The 17,266-nt window shown below is 39.8% G+C and overlaps 1 protein-coding gene across 1 annotated transcript in view; it reads right to left on the minus strand.

Annotated features, from left to right (window-relative positions):
• Nucleotides 1–17,266, minus strand: part of MBD2 (methyl-CpG binding domain protein 2) — a 217,423-nt gene that overhangs the window by 142,627 nt on the left and 57,530 nt on the right. Inside the window, exons 2-5 of the mRNA XM_053699661.1 lie at nucleotides 10,553–10,712; nucleotides 5,748–5,869; nucleotides 3,310–3,380; nucleotides 2,920–3,123 (exon numbers count right to left, since the gene is read on the minus strand). Coding sequence (XP_053555636.1) covers nucleotides 2,920–3,123; nucleotides 3,310–3,380; nucleotides 5,748–5,869; nucleotides 10,553–10,712 — 557 coding nt within the window. The remainder of the gene's footprint in view (nucleotides 1–2,919; nucleotides 3,124–3,309; nucleotides 3,381–5,747; nucleotides 5,870–10,552; nucleotides 10,713–17,266) is intronic.

The raw sequence follows: 17,266 nt of genomic DNA on the forward strand, positions 1-17,266 counted from the left end.
AAGTATCAAATTTGGAAAAAGTATGCAGAGAAGACCAAGTTGCAGCCTTGCAAATCTGTTCCACAGAAGCTTCATTTTTGAAAGCCCAAGAGGAAGAGACAGCCCTCGTGGAATGAGACGTAATTCTCACAGGAGGCTGCTGGCCAGCAGTCTCAAAAGTAAACAATATTATACTTCTCAACCAGAGAGAAAGAAGTAGTAGTAGCTTTCTGACCCTTACGCTTTCTAGAGAAACAAACAGGGCAGAAGACTTGCGAAAATCCTTAGTCGCCTGTAGGTAGAATTTCAGAGCACGCACAACATCCAAGTTGTGCAACAAACGTTCCTTATGAGAAGAAGGATTAGGACATAGAGAAGGAACAACAATATCCTGATTAATATTTCTATCTGAAACCACTTTAGGAAGAAAACCCGATTTAGTACGAAGAACCGCCTTATCAGCATGAAAAATCAGGTAAGGCGAATCGCACTACAAAGTTGAGAGTTCCGAGACTCTCCAAGCAGAAAAGATAGCAATAAGAAACAAAACCTTCCAAGATAACAACTTAATATCTATGGAATGCAATGGCCCAAACGGAGCTTGCTGCAAATCTAAGTATGTTGCTCCTCCTTGAAGCCTTAACCTTGTTCTTAAACACAGGCCTGATTCTGACCAGGGCCTGACAAAAGGATTGAACATCTGGCATATCCGCCAGACGCTTGTGCAAATGCAGAAATCTGACCCTTCAGAGAACTGACTGACAATCCCTTCTCCAGACCTTCCTGGAGAAAAGACAAAATCCTAGGAATCCTGACCTTACTCCAAGAGTAGCCCTTGGATTCACACCAATAAAGGTATTTACGCCATACCTTATGGTAAATCTTTCTAGTAACAGGCTTACGAGCCTGAATCATGGTCTCAATGACCGACTCAGAAAACCCACGTTTAGTCCGAATTAACCTCCAAGGTGGAAGAGAGGACATCTTCACTAGGTCTGCATACCAGATACTGCGAGGCCACGCTGGAGCTATTAGAATTACTGATGCTCTCTCCTGTTTGATACGAGCATTGACTCGTGGAAGGAGAGTAAACGGAGGAAATATATATGCCAGACTGAAATCCCAAGGAACCGCTAGAGCATCAGAGCAGCTTGCGGATCTCTCTACCTTGAACCGTACCTTGGAAGCTTGGAGTTCTGCCAAGACGCCATCAGATCCAACTCCAGCATTCCCCATTGGAGGGTTAACCTGGGAAACACCTCCGGATTGGAGTGCCCACTCCACGGGATGAAAAGTCTGTCTACTCAGGAAGTTCGCTTCCCAGTTGTCCCCACCTGGGATGTGGATGGCAGAAAGACTGCAATTGTGAGCTTCCGCCCACTGAACAATCCGAGCCACCTCCTTCATGGCTAAGGAACTCCGAGTTCCTCCCTGGTCATTGATGTAAGCCACTGAGGTGATATTGTCTGACTGGAACCTGATAAACTGGGCTGAGGAAAGCGGAGGCCAAGCCATCAGAGCATTGTAAATCGCTCTCAACTCCAATATGTTTATGGGGAGAGCCGACTCCTCATGAGCCCATAATCCCTGCACCTTTAATGAGTTCCAGACTGCTCCCCAGCCCAGCAGGCTGGCATCCATGGTTATAATCACCCAGGATGGTCTCCGGAAGCATGTGCCCCGAGACAGATGCTCCTGAGAAAGCCACCATGGGAGAGAGTCAATTGTCAACTGATCTAGATCTATCCTCTGAGATAGATCCCAATGATCACCGTTCCATTGTTTGAGCATGCATAACTGCAGAGCTCTCAAATGGAAACAAGCAAAGGAAATGATGTCCATGGAAGCGACCATCAGACCAATTACCTCCATGCATTGAGCTACTGATCGCTGAACAGTAGACTGCAGAGAGAGGCAAGCAGAAAGAAAGTTGGATTTTCTGACCTCCTTCAGAAAGTTCTTCATCGATATTAAATCTATAATGGTCCCTAAAAAAAACACCCTTGTAGCTGGAACAAGGGAACTCTTTTCCAGATTCACTTTCCATCCTTGGGAACGTAGAAAAGACAACGGAGCTTGCTTGTTGAAAAGATGGCACCTGAACCAATATGCCGTCCAGGTAGAGTGCCACTGCAATTCCCTGAGACCTGATAACTGCCAAGAGAGCCCCCAGAACCTTTGAGAAAATTCTGGGAGCTGTGGCAAGACCAAACGGAAGCGCCACAAACTGAAAGTGTCTGTCTAGAAAGGTGTCTAGAAAAGTGAATCTCAGGAAGTTGGGATGATCCCTGTGGATGGGAACATGAAGATACGCATCCTTAAGGGTCTATGGTCGTCATGAACTGACCCTCCTGAACCAAGGGAAGAATGGACCGAATGGTTTCCATTTTGAAGGATGGTACCCTGAGAAACTTGTTTAGACATTAGGTCTATAATAGGGCAAAGAGTTCCCTCTTTTTTCGGAACCACAAACAGATTTGAATAAAATCACAGGCCCTGTTCTTTTACAGGGACTGGAACTATCACCCCCAGGGAAAAAAGGTCCCAAACACAATTTAAGAATGCCTCTCTTTATCTGGTTTGCATATAATCTTTGAGATGAGAAACCTGCCCCTGGGAGGAAAAGTTTTGAATTCTATCTAGTAACCCTGAAACACTATGTCCACAGCCCAAGGATCTGGGACATCTCGTACTTATGCTTGATAAAACAGAGAAAGTCTGCCCCCCACTTGATCCGGTCTGATCACTAATTGGGCTTCCGAGAAGACTTGGACTGTTCCTGCTTGGAGGAGGAAGGCATTCCTTTGAAGTTACGAAAGGAACAAAAATTACTTTGACGTCCTTTAGGCCTATTCTTCTTGTCTTGCGGCAGAAAAGACCCTTTCCCTCCAGTAATGTCAGAGATTATTTCTCTGAGACCAGGTCCAAACAAGGTCTTACCCTTATAAGGAAGCGCTAGAAGCTTGGACTTAAAAGTAGCATCCGCTGACCATGATTTCAACCACAACGCCCTGCAAGCTAGCACATCGAAGCCAGATATCTTGGCTCCTAGCTTAATAACTTGCATAATAGCATCAGAAATAAAGGAGTTGGCTAACTTGAGAGCCTTAAACCTATCTTGCATCTCCTCCAGATGAGTCTCCACTTGAAGAAAATCAGATAAAGCATTGTATCAATAGGATTCCGCACTAGACACAGTGGCAATACAAATTTGAGGTTGCCATTGTAGACCCTGATGAACATACATCTTCTTCAAATAAGCCTCCAGCTTTTTGTACATTGGATCCTTAAAGGAGCAGCTGTCCTCAATAGGAATAGTAGTTCTCTTACCCAGAGTAGAAATGGCTCCTTCTATTTTAGGCACCATTTGCCATGACTCTTTAACAAGATGTTTCGGGTCACTGACTCAATTAAAGACACGAGACGGTGTAAAAGGTATCCCCGACTTCTCCCATTCCTGTGCTATAATCTCCATAGCACAGTCTGGAACAGGAAACACCTCCACAGAGGAAGGAAGATCAAAGTATTTCTAAAGTTTACTTGATTTCTTAGGGTTGACAACGACAGGCAGGTCGGAGTCATCCAAAGTAGCCAGAACCTCCTTTAACAGTACACGGAGGTGTTCTAACTTAAATCTGAAGGATACAACTTCAGCATTAGAAGAAGGATTTATACTGTCCGAAATTGAGATTTCACCCTCAGAAGCTACCGATGTATCCTCTTAATCAAAATTATGAGGAAGGGAAACCATGGTAGAAGAAGCTGGAGCAGAAACCTTACTATCCGAATCTCGAATTTTCCTCCTTTACCCTGTAGCATGGGAATGGCAGCTAATGCCGCAGAAGATACCTGGGCAGCAATGTCTGCTTGCAAATAAACTCCTCCAGTAGGTTGAGAGGAACCGTAAGGCACTGCATGTGACGCCATTTAGGTTTGGGACGACTGAGGAGAAAGCTGTGGCATTGCCGGAACAGCATCAGCCTGAGAGACTGTTGGCTCAGAAACAATGAGTCTATCTATGCATGAAGAACAAAATGGCAAGGGAGGCACAATAATAAACTCTAAGCAAAGTGGACATTTGTCCATAGGAACAGCATCCCACTCCATGAGAAAAATAAAATCAGACTGCGTCCTCAAGGGAAAAGGATTTGTCCCCAAACAATAATAAATATTGGGCAGAAGTATATGAAAAATTATAGAATTATTGAAAACTGTATTAATATCTGCACATCTTCATCTCAGCTCACAACAGAGGTGCCTACCTGCCCTCTTCAATATCAAACAGAGAGTGGACTGTTCCCTGCCATCTCTACTCGAGTTAAAGCTGCAACCGCTCTGACAAACTTTCAAGAGCAGAGCGAGAAGCCCACGTGACCGGTCAGTGAAGCTGCGTCATATATTAGAAAATGCGCGCTTCAGGACAAAAAGGAGTTCAACTAAAATGAAACCGATTCCTGAAATATATACTAACTCGTAGCCGGCTAAAAAAATTGCATTGTATGCGATAACATATGCCTGCAAACTGTAACGATCTGTTAAGCCTCCAGCTTCCTCAGAAGCCTGTCTCATAATAAGCCCTTAATAAAATCTGAGCCAACGATATGGGGTTGTTTCCTTGCCATAAAGGAAATTTAACCCCACTCTCCAAGTCACAAACACAGTGTGACATGCCCCTCCCTGAAATTAACCCCAAACCCAGGATATTAGTCCCTATTATAATGCAGGGAATCTATAGGTTAACCCCTTAAGTGCCAGCCTCCTAGCCCCAGAAGACAAAAGGCACATCTAGCTGTCTGGCTGGAAGACAGCTCACACAGTATGGAAGGACGCCACTCCTTACAGAGACCTGTGGAAGAAGAAAGAACAGAGTAAACCTACTCTGGCTTTCTATACTAGGGCAGCCATATGTTAGTTCCTAATTGCTTTAAAGCAACCACTACTCTACTGAAGAGATTAACGTGGACTACAGCTAGACCCAATCCTTGAAGGAAGGAGAAAGAACAGAATAAACCTACTCTGGCTTTCTAAAATAAATAAAATCTTGCTTGGAGCGAAGTAAATCCATATTCTTCAGACACCAAAACTTCACTTCCTCCTTTTTACAGAGGCAAAGAGAATGACTAGGGATTGTGGGTAGGGGAGTGACACTTATAAGCTTGGCTGTGGTGCTCTTTGCCTTCTCCTGCTGGCCAGGAGTAATATTCCCAACAGTCATTGATGACGTTGTGGACTCACCATATTTTAGGAAAGAAAAACTGCTTTCTGGGAGTATCAGTATTTTAGACCCTTGGAGTAACCTATACACATTAAGGGGCCTATTTATCATGATGTGAGCGGACGTGATCCGATATGGTGGATCATTTCCGCTGCACATCGATAAATGCCGACAGCATATGCTCTCAGCATTTATCATTGCACCAGCAGTTCTTGTAAACTGCTGGTGCAATACCGCCCCCTGCAGATTCGCAGCCAATTGGCCGCTAGCAGGGGGTGTCCATCAACCCGATCAAATTCGATCAGGTTGATTTCCGGCCATGTCTGTCCGCCGCCTCAGAACAGGCGGACAGGTTATGGAGCAGCAGTCTTTAGACCGCGGCTTCATAACTTGTGTTTCTGGCGAGCCAACACAGGGCATCAAGCTCCGTTCGGATCTTGATAATTCAGCCCCTATACAGTGACGTTGTTTAAGGGGATGTTAAAGTAAAGGTTTATTTATGCATTTCTTACAAGTCCAGAACTAGCAAACTTGTTTATATTTTAAAACAAACCATAATGCATTTTGCAAAATATAATATGGCTCTATAATTATTTTTACTGTTAAGTGTACTTCATCCCCTACCCTCTCAGCACCAGGCAGATCCTCACGGGTCCTTGACTGGCCAGATGTACCCTGTGATAAACACGTACACAGATTAGGGGCTTAGAATTGTTTACACAGACAACCTATAATTATCATTAAATGCACAGTCACTTCTACCTGCAGAGAGGTCCCAATCCTCAGAGCCACAGCAGAATTAAACAGATATCATTGCTGGTTTGCACGTGTCAAAGAAGATTTATTAAGTTATTATGCATATGCCAGGTCTCCCAATACAAAAAAAGCCATCATCCCATAAACAGCCAATAAAGCATCAAGAAAGTATGCAGAATTTATTTTCATCACCAAGCAAAATACAGAACAGACAGTATAAAATATAATATTAATCCAGGGCTTGACAAACCCAGGAACCTGGGAGCCACTGGCTCCTAGAGGTTTACAGGCTCCCAACTTTTGGGTTATTCTCCATTTATCTCTATACAAATACCAAAGTCTAAATTTTAAACCAATTTGTCAACCCCTGTATTAAATTATATATTTTAGTCATCTATAAACATATTTATTAAAAGGGACATAAAACAACTCATAGTTACAAGCATTTTCTGTAAGCTTGCAATAACATACAGGAAGAGTAAAAATACACTAATATATTGTTTGTGGCAAATATTTTTCTCTGTTTCCACAATTTGCCTGGTAACAGGAGCAAAACTTGCATTACACTATTGCAAACATATTATACTACAAGGTGTTTAATGTCCCTTTAACGATTGGGGGGAATGGGCGGCATATTTGCAAAATAAAAAAGGTCCGGACACCTATTTCCAAAAACATATGCAGAAAATGCAGTTGAAACCAAATGCATTGCATCTTATAACCAAGACACTTCAGCATTTCCTCTACAGTCATAAGTCAGGCAAACAATGGTTTAAATAGCGTTGCATCATAGGCCACATTAATCTGTAGCACATAAGGTTGCCTGGGTGTGTAGATTTTATACCCGTGGGTGGAAACGGATCTTGCGCAGCAACCAAATTAAAGAAGTAGCAGTAGCTGGAAAGAGAGACAGATAGGCAAGTAAGGAAGTTTGTAACTGATAAATTAAGCTTTGCTCATTTAAACTTATGGTAATAACTACGAGAACCTCTTTGATTAACAGTGACATAAGAAATCTATTTTTTAACTAAAATGTGCATGTTATATTAAACAAAATAGGTATAGCGATTACACGGTGCAGAATTAAAGGGACATGAAACCCAACATTTTTCTTTAATGATTCAGATAGAGAATACAATTTTAAACAACTTTCCAGTTTACTTCTATTATCTAATTTGTTTTATTCTCTTGGTATAATTTGTTGAAGGAACAGCAATGCACTACTGTTTTTTTACTGAACACATGGGTGAGCCAATGAAAATCGGTATTCTTTGCTGCTCATGAGCTTGCCTAGATAAACCTTTCAGCAAAGGATAACAAGAGAAGGAAGCAAATTAAATAATAGAAGTAAATTAGAAAGTTGTTTAAAATTGTATTCTCTATCTGAATCATGAAAGATTTTTTGGGGGTTTCATGTCCCTTTAATTCCTGCTAAGTTATTCTATTTAAAGTGATTGTAAACGTTAGCAAAGTAGTGCACAGTATATTAAATTATTCTTAAAATCAGGGTCACTTTAATTCATAAAACCTTTTTAAGGACTCTTCATTTTCATTACCATTACCATTTAGTGATAGTAAACATTGCACCATTCCTCTGCCCGTATCTCATACTTTATTTTGCTGATCGATGATGAATCTGGCTTCATCCAATGGTTGCATGCCCCCACAAGCTGGATGCCAAAGGGGGCACGCAAAGATTGGATGAAGCTGGATTCATCATCGATCAGCAAAATAAAGTATGAGATACGGGTAGAGGAACAGCACAATGTTTACTATCACTAATGGTAAATATTTTACAAATGAAGAGTCCTTAAAAAAAAAAAAAATGTATGAATTAAAGTGCCCCTGTTTTAAAGAATAAGTTTATATACTGTGCACTACATTGCCAATGTTTACAATCACTTTCACAAAATAAAAAACAGTGAAAAATGCATGATGAACTAGTTGTACTTATAAAGGTGTAGTCTAGGGTTCTTCCTCATACATGGAATCAGTGACATCTTTATAATATCAGTAATAAATAAATAAACATATATATATTTTATGCTAATTAGCATGGGCAGTAACCCTAATACCACTCCCAATGCGAAACTGAAAATCTGTGTCTGAGCTATTCAATAATTTGCAAATAAAAAAATAAATAACTGGCAACAAAAATGAAAAAAAAAAAAATGAAAAAAAAAAAAAAAAACGATTTCATTAACCGCTTCAAGCCATTTGGACATTCCATGCCATCCTAACAGCTAGGCTTTAATGTCATTAGGATGGCATGATCCGATCCCCACCTTGAAATCATGTGATTGCATTTTTCCAGCAAGTGTCTACATCAGAACTTTGTTCCGATCTAAGCACTTGTCCCCCGGCATGAGGGAGTTCATTTTCAAGTCTTTAGGCGGTTTACAACATAAGTAAACATTCCGGTCCTCAGGCTGATTCTTCACCTATATGAACTATTATTACCAAACAAACAATTTATGATTAAAATAATCTGAATGTACTCAGATTAGAGTTACACACAAGTCTTGTTGCTTCTACTCCCATAGGACACAGAAGCATAAAGAGAAGAGCTCTACCAGGAACGAACAGCAGCTCAGCAGCTTGTTCTATGGAGCGTTACCACTAACTATAGAGAAAGGTAGGGTAAGAGGGGTAAAAACATGCTTGTATGTTATTATCGCACTATTGCTTGCATAGAACATTGTTTAACCCCTAATAAGGGGTTAAACAAATAGTCAGCTGGCTGAACACATCTCCTGTGCCAACAACAAAAGCTGCGTAGCCCCCAGGGTGGATAAACATTGATTATTTTTTTTAAATCAGATTTTTATTTTTATTTAAAAGGGACAATCAACACCAGAATTTTTGTTGTTTTAAAAGATAAATAATTCCTTTATTACCCATTCCCCAGATACCTTGTATCCAAGTCTCTGCAAACTGCCCCCTTATATCAGTTCTGTTGTCAGACATCCATTTTAGCCAATCAGTGCTCACTCCAGGGTAACTTTACGTGCATGAGCTCAATGTTATCTATATGAAACACATGAACTATTGCCCTCTAGTGGTCAAAATGCATTTATATTAGAGGCGGCCTTCAAGGTCTAAGAAATTAGCATAGGAACCTCCTAGGTTTAGCTTTCAACTAAGAATACCAAAAGAACAAAGCAAAATTGGTGATAAAAGTAAATTGGAAAGTTGTTTAAAATTGCATGCCCTATTTAAATCTTGAAACTTTTTTTTTTTTTTTAACTAGACTGTCCCTTTAAATAAGATTTTGTAATTCTCAAAACTGTAAATTTGCGTTGAGAAATAGACCTTAAAGAGACATAATCATGAAAGAGAACTTTTGGGTTTCAGAAAGAGCATACAATTTTCAGATATACTACTACTAATAAATTTGCTTCATTCTCTTGGTGTCCTTTGGGGCCTAGCTATACACAATGGGTGAGACAGTCACAAGCAGCTAGCTCACCGTAGTAAATTGCTTCTGAACCTACCTGTGTGCTTTTCAACAATGGATACCAATAGAATGAAGCAAATTAGATAAGAGAAGTAAATTGGAAAATTGTTAAAATGTTCTTAACTTTTTCTAAAAATTTATTTTTGACTTTACTGTCCCTTTAATGCCATTGCTCCCTGCATATCTATGTACACAGAATCAACCCATACTAAGTTTCACTGAATAGAAGATTGTTTGGAGTGGGATAGATCTGCACAAGGACCTAAGTGTAAGGAGGGAGGGGCAAGCAGTAAAAATTAATTAATGTTATTGTTTTAGTTAAATAAAACAATATAAATTATTAACATGGTAATCATTCTCCTTCCAATAAAAATACAGCTGAAAAGTTGATTAAATATGAATAATTAACATATTAAAGTGGAGATAGATCATTGAAATTATTGGGATGTGAACTATCTATGCATATCTAATGATATATAACCAAATCAGTAATGGTCTGATATAACTGGAAAAATAATCTGAAAAGTTATTCTAAAAATGAAAACAATGATTTAAAATCGGATTTTAATCAAATCCACCCTGGTAGCCACCAATCATAAGCTAGCTACAAGCAGTGTCCCTCTGCTCCAGAGCATACCTACGTATGCTTTTCAACAAAAGCTACCAAGAGAACTAAGCAAATTTGATAGTGCACACCCTATCTGAATCATGAAAGTGTAATTTTGACTAAATGTCTTTTAAATATTTGAGCACAATATTATCTATTTGGCACACATGAACTAACACCCTGTAGCTGTAAAAAAACTGTCAAATGCATTGAGATAAGAAGCGGCCTTCAAGGGCTTAAAAATTAGCATATGAGCATACCTAGGTTTAGCTTTTAAAAACGAATACCAAGAGAACAAAGCAAATTGTGAAATTAGAAAGTTGTTTAAAATTGCATGCCCTATCTGAATCATGAAAGTTTAATTTTGACTTGACTGTCAATTTAACTTTGTGCTAAGAGCAGCATGAATTCAAACGCAAGGCTCCAATCTGTTGCGCTTTTAACTTTTCCCTGGGGGCTACAGATGCAGTTTAAAGGCAATAAGCCTCTTGTAACAATGATCTACATGGAAGCTCTTAAGTTAAAGCTTCTAACAAACCTTATTTTGATTGAGATGATCGTGTCTTATTCTTTGTTTGTTCTTCTGCAATTTACTGGGCATCATCTTTCCCGTTCTGAAGTCAAAACTGTTAAGATCAACAGTGTTTCCCAGGTACCTTGCCAACTGAGGTTTGCTTCTGAACTTCTTACCGCTTGGACTAAAAAGAAGAAAATACTTTAGTATTTTACTTTCAAACTAGGGGACCTTTCCACATTAATAGTAAGCGAATGTAAACTACCTTCCTACTCATTTGAGTTTGATGCATACAGAACTACACTAAATGTTACCCATGTTCAAAAAAAAAAAAAAAAATTCAAGTAGTATAGTTTATTTTTATTTATTACCCCAAACCAGTTAAATAAAGGCTTAAAAAATAATTAAAGGGATACTGAACCCAAAATATTTTCTTACATTATTCGGATAGAGCATGCAACTTTAAGCAACTTTCTCCTTTACTCCTATTATCAATTTTTTTTTTCGTTCTCTTTGTATCTTTATTTGAAAAAGCAGGAATGTAAGCTTATGAGCCGGGCCATTTTTGGTTCAGCACCCTGGATAGCGCTTACTAATTGGTGGGTACATTTAGCCACCCATCAGCAAGCTGTACCCAAAGATAACAGTACGGTCTGTCCGAGAACCTTTAAAAGTACGTTGTCAGGGGTGGGACCCATGGTTAGGTTCCCAGAGGTGGTTGCAGTGCCCGAGGCTCTGATTAGAACAGAACTCTCTGGAACGTAACTACCCTCTGCCGTTAATGCATGATCTGGTTGGTTTGTGTTTCCGTGAGGACAACCAATCGGATAATGGATTAAATTTGTCACTAGCGCCTAGTGTGAGAGCAGGTTAGTTACCATGGTTACTGATCAGCTGATTATTTAACCTGTGCTCTAGTTCAGCTATAATGAAAACATGGTCTGTTGGCGGTACTTGAGGACTGCGGTTGAGAAACACTGCCCTAATGGATTGGCGTATGTAATTCTTCAGCTATTATTGCCCTTTATAAAGTATGTTTGTCCCCACCAGTAAGTCACAATCTTCTTTGCCTGCATATTTAGTTTGAGTTCTAAAATGCTAAATAATTAGTATACATTTATTAAAAAACAATTATTACCTTTCTGATTACAATATTGTGCTATCTTTCCGATAGTACTATGTACACAAAAGCATTAAAAACAAATATAAAAACTAGCTTTAGATTGCTTGTATAAGATGTATTATGACATGTAAATATTGCCTAAAATTTATTTAGGTCCTACATGACATAAGATATTATTGTTTACATTGTCTCGTCCCCTATACAAGCTGTTTACAGATACAAATATATAAAGATCACAAAACTATTCTGAAATCTGAACATTTTCGGGTCTCAAGCAGTTTGGATAAAGGGTTTTTGTAACTATATATAGATTTACTTCTATTATTAAATTTTCTTCATTATCTTGGTATCCTTTGCTGAAGTAGAGCGCTACTGGGAGCTAGCTGAACATATTGGTAAGCCAATGACAAGAGGCATATATGCGCAGCCACCAATCTGCAGCTAGCTCCTATGTTTTTCAATTAAGGATACCAAGAGAACAAAGCAAATTAGATAATAGTAGTACATTGGAAAGTTGTTTCAAATGACATGTTCGATCTGAAATTCGATCTGAATCATTACGTTTTATTTTGACTGGGGTTTCATGTTCCTTTAAATAACCGACTAGTGGTTCTAATCTGAAATAAGGAAAGTTAACACTGACCTGACTCCTCTCTAATTGTACACATTTATTCCTAGAAACAAACGAAGAATAGGGTATTGTAATTTGTGTAGAATAAAGTAAATTTTCTTTTCTCATAAACTTTTGCAAAGGGGTCAAAGAGTGAATGTCAAGCATCAGGTACAGTGGACTGCAGACCCAAACCAGGATACAGCTACAGAGACAATTCGGAGTGGCATCTGCTCCAATCACCTCATCTAGAACAGCAAAAGTCAGCATCAGTTATTATTATCGGTTATTTGTAGAGCGCCAACAGATTCCGCAGCGCTGCACACTTGACTTTGTGTTTAACCCCGAAGAACTGGTTAAGACAGAGAAAGATCTTAAAAAAATGTTGAGGGGGACCAACCTAACACAGCCTGCCGTCCTAGAATCGCTCAACCTAGGAACGAACAACAGCATAATAACTAGTTCTATGGCTAGTTACCAATCATAAAACAGATTCTTTTTGTTCAACATGTGCCTTTCACAGAGAAGAACGTTCCTGTAGCATATCAGTCTGATCCTGACTTAGCAGTACAGTACAGCCCCGAAATACCAGGTAATCTCTCTCTGAACGGCAAAACCCCAGACGTATGTTTCAGCCTAGTGAGGTGCAGCCATATCCCTCTAAGCACGCATGATGCGATTAATCGCGATTTTAAATTGACGCGATTTTGAATCACGGGAGTATGCGATTTATAACCCTGCCCCCTATGACGTCACCTATAACGTACAGGAGGGCTGGCTGTAACTGTTCATTGTGCGCAGGCTTCTGTAGGGAAAGGAGGAGGAGGGGGGAGTAGAGAGGCTATGCAGGAGCTGCGCTATGGAGGAATTTGTCAGGTTTGCCTCAGCTCTGATGGCAGCAGTCACAGCTGCCTACACAGGTAAAATAAAGCCCATTTACATAGCAAAAATTAAGCCTCTTCTTTAAAAAGTATTTGACGCAAACATTTCAGAAAGCGCACAACCGAAAATAGCTCAGACAGTGAAGTACAAGGGCACTTTTACTGTCTGAGCCATTTTCCATGGTGGACTTTCTGAAATGTTTTTAAACCCTTCAACAAGACTTTCTTTTAAAGAAGATATATTTTTTTCTGATGTATGGGAAGTTGTAGCTCCCTTTTAATCCTCCATGCCACTTTGTGGGAGTATATGCATAACATAAAGGCAGCCCAAGCCCATTCAGTCTGAGAGAGTCAATGCAAATTGGATTTATCACGGCATGCAGAGGGAGGTCATGACATGTAACTGGGAAAGAAAACAAGCCCCTCATGGTAAGCAGAAGGGAGGCAGGTAGGGGAGGGGACTAGGGTTGCCACCTCGGCCATGTTTTCCTGGACACTTATGAGTTACACATGCTGCAGGGTAAGCAGGGAGGAACATGTATTGAGCCTCTGGACATCACATGGATACTGCTAATGGACAACACAATACATGCTCCTCACTGCTTACCCTGCAGCATGAGTAACTCATAAGTGTCCAGGAAAACATGGCCGAGGTGGCAACCCTAGAGGGGACGGGCAGGAAGAGAGAGTTTTGCTAGTTCAGCTCAACTTGGGGGATGTGATACCAGTGAGAGAGACTCGTAACTGAGTGACAGGAGCAGTTCACACATTATGCTGCACTGAATATCTGCAAAAACCTCAGCTGCCTAGAAGTGTGTTACCTGCTGGGAGGTATGAGGCTATATTCCAACAAAAACCATACAAAAATCTGCATGGACCTCAATGGTAGATAATATAGGAAGTGTTGATTACTTTTTACTAGCATTAGAATAGCCCAAATGTTTTATGTTAATGTAATTGTACAAAGTGTGCTTTCAACTCTTTCCCCCAGTCTCTCCTAATTGAATCAGTTTTTTTAACTTCTTAATATGCTGCAGGACAGAGCTGCTAGAATAAGGATTCAGAACTTCATAAAAGAATCACTACCAAGACTTTGCTAATTGCTATTATATTTCTGCTATTACATTTGTGTAACTAACACAATTGTAAAGTTTCAGAGAGCTGTGTGTCATGTAAAAGTTATTTAAAAAAAAAAAAAATTCAATTAAAATCGCAATCACAATATTTTAGGTCCAAAATCACGATTTTCATTTTTTTCCATATCGTCCAGCCCTAATTTGGAAGTTAATTAATATGCTGATCAAGAGGAAAGTCTTTGTGGAACCAATTGGTCAGTTTATGGGACAATATATAAACAAATCTTTATTTAGACTTGCTACACAAAGACAAAACAAAAATGGCATAAGTTGCATTCACTAGAATGGAGTGTGTTTTTGTTCACCAAGCATAAAACAGGTTTCTTTCTAGAATAATGTGTATGCAATACTTAATCTTATACATCACTTAATTCATCCCACCCACTCATTATGTCACTTCAAACAGTGCAGGAGGATGAAAAGAGAGAGGTGAGGCTGTCTGTACAAGATGCCGCAGAAGAGGTCACGTGACTGGGGTTTGCTACTCCCTAATTACACAGATACAAGTAAGCACTAATTACACAGCTACAGGTAAACAGCAAAGCATTGCACAGTGGTTTAGAGCTTCTACACCACAGAGGATGCAACAATGAGCGCCTTACAATCCCCAGCAGAGACAATGAACCTTGTAGAACCACATATAGACATAAAGAGACCTCTGTATCATGCACATACAGCAAATAGATATATGAAATCGTATTTTTATAAAACCAAGGTAAAGGTTGCTTAAAAGGACATAAAACCTAACATTTTTCTTTCATGATTCAATTTTAATTAACTTTCTTATTTACTTCTATTATCCAATTTGCTTCATTATTTAGATATCCTTTGTCGAAGAAATAACAATGCACATGGGTGAGCCAATCCACGAGGCATCTATGTGAAGCCACCAATCAGCAACTACTGAGCCTATTTAGATATGCTTTTCAATAAAGGATAGCAACCAAAAAAAAAGACAAACAATTCTTCTAAAACCATGAAATACTATTGGCTTGTATTCTGCTGCAATACTGAATTTTGGAAGCAAGATGATATCCAATACGAGAACATGTTAAAGCAAAGTGAATCCAACAAGGGGGGTGGAGAAATATGAGAGACAAAAAACCATGAACATTCAGCAAAGTGTAGCATCTTGGGAACCTAACATACATTCCAAAATGTTGACGCCTTTACATTCAGGATCAAAAAGGTGAAGAGCTGGTCCTACTCACTAGTATCTAATAGGAGGTATCCATGAACCTAGCCTTTGTCTCCTGAACCAGCACAGTGCTGAGGGTTTAGCGCACCAGTGCCAAGTCCCACTTGACACCAAAATCCACAGAGTTCATGGGACAAGAGATAGAACTCAAGCTGAATCCTGCTTCACTTCATTTGGGGCAGAGGCAGAGGGTGGTCTGTCAGAGTTGGCGAAAGAGCCCAACCACAAGCGCCAGAAACCCAAGCTCAAGCACTAAGAAAATAGACTTTCATTAACTGCAACGTTTAATATTGGTGTATGTTTCTTTAAAATGATGTATATTTAATAAAAAATAAGCAATACAAATCCTTTTTTTCCATGTGACTGCAATTGCAATAACAATAACCTGACGGCAATTGTTTTAAAAAACAGAATTTATGCTTACCTGATAAATTACTTTCTCCAACGGTGTGTCCGGTCCACGGCGTCATCCTTACTTGTGGGATATTCTCTTCCCCAACAGGAAATGGCAAAGAGTCCCAGCAAAGCTGGTCACATGATCCCTCCTAGGCTCCGCCCACCCCAGTCATTCGACCGACGGACAGGAGGAAATATATATAGGAGAAACCATATGATACCGTGGTGACTGTAGTTAGAGAAAATAATTCATCAGACCTGATTAAAAAACCAGGGCGGGCCGTGGACCGGACACACCGTTGGAGAAAGTAATTTATCAGGTAAGCATAAATTCTGTTTTCTCCAACATTGGTGTGTCCGGTCCACGGCGTCATCCTTACTTGTGGGAACCAATACCAAAGCTTTAGGACACGGATGAAGGGAGGGAGCAAATCAGGTCACCTAAATCGAAGGCACCACGGCTTGCAAAACCTTTCTCCCAAAAATAGCCTCCGAAGAAGCAAAAGTATCAAATTTGTAACATTTGGCAAAAGTGTGCAGTGAAGACCAAGTCGCTGCCTTACATATCTGGTCAACAGAAGCCTCGTTCTTGAAGGCCCATGTGGAAGCCACAGCCCTAGTGGAGTGAGCTGTGATTCTTTCAGGAGGCTGCCGTCCGGCAGTCTCATAAGCCAATCGGATAATGCTTTTAAGCCAAAAGGAAAGAGGTAGAAGTCGCTTTTTGACCTCTCCTTTTACCAGAATAAACAACAAACAAGGAAGATGTTTGTCTGAAATCTTTAGTAGCCTCTAAATAGAATTTTAGAGCACGGACTACGTCCAAATTGTGTAACAAACGTTCCTTCTTTGAAACTGGATTCGGACACAAAGAAGGTACAACTATCTCCTGGTTAATATTTTTGTTGGAAACAACTTTCGGAAGAAAACCAGGCTTAGTACGCAAAACCACCTTATCTGCATTGAACACCAGATAGGGCGGAGAACACTGCAGAGCAGATAACTCTGAAACTCTTCTAGCAGAAGAAATTGCAACCAAAAACAAAACTTTCCAAGATAATAACTTAATATCTACGGAATGTAAGGGTTCAAACGGAACCCCTTGAAGAACTGAAAGAACTAGATTTAGACTCCAGGGAGGAGTCAAAGGTCTGTAAACAGGCTTGATCCTAACCAGAGCCTGAACAAATGCTTGAACATCTGGCACAGCTGCCAGTCTTTTGTGAAGTAAAACAGATAAAGCAGAGATCTGTCCCTTCAGAGAACTTGCAGATAATCCTTTCTCCAAACCTTCTTGTAGAAAGGATAGAATCTTAGGAATTTTTATCTTGTTCCATGGGAATCCTTTAGATTCACACCAACAGATATATTTTTTCCATATTTTATGGTAAATTTTT

Source organism: Bombina bombina, chromosome 2 (genome assembly GCF_027579735.1).
Source record: "Bombina bombina isolate aBomBom1 chromosome 2, aBomBom1.pri, whole genome shotgun sequence".
Lineage (NCBI taxonomy): Eukaryota > Metazoa > Chordata > Amphibia > Anura > Bombinatoridae > Bombina > Bombina bombina.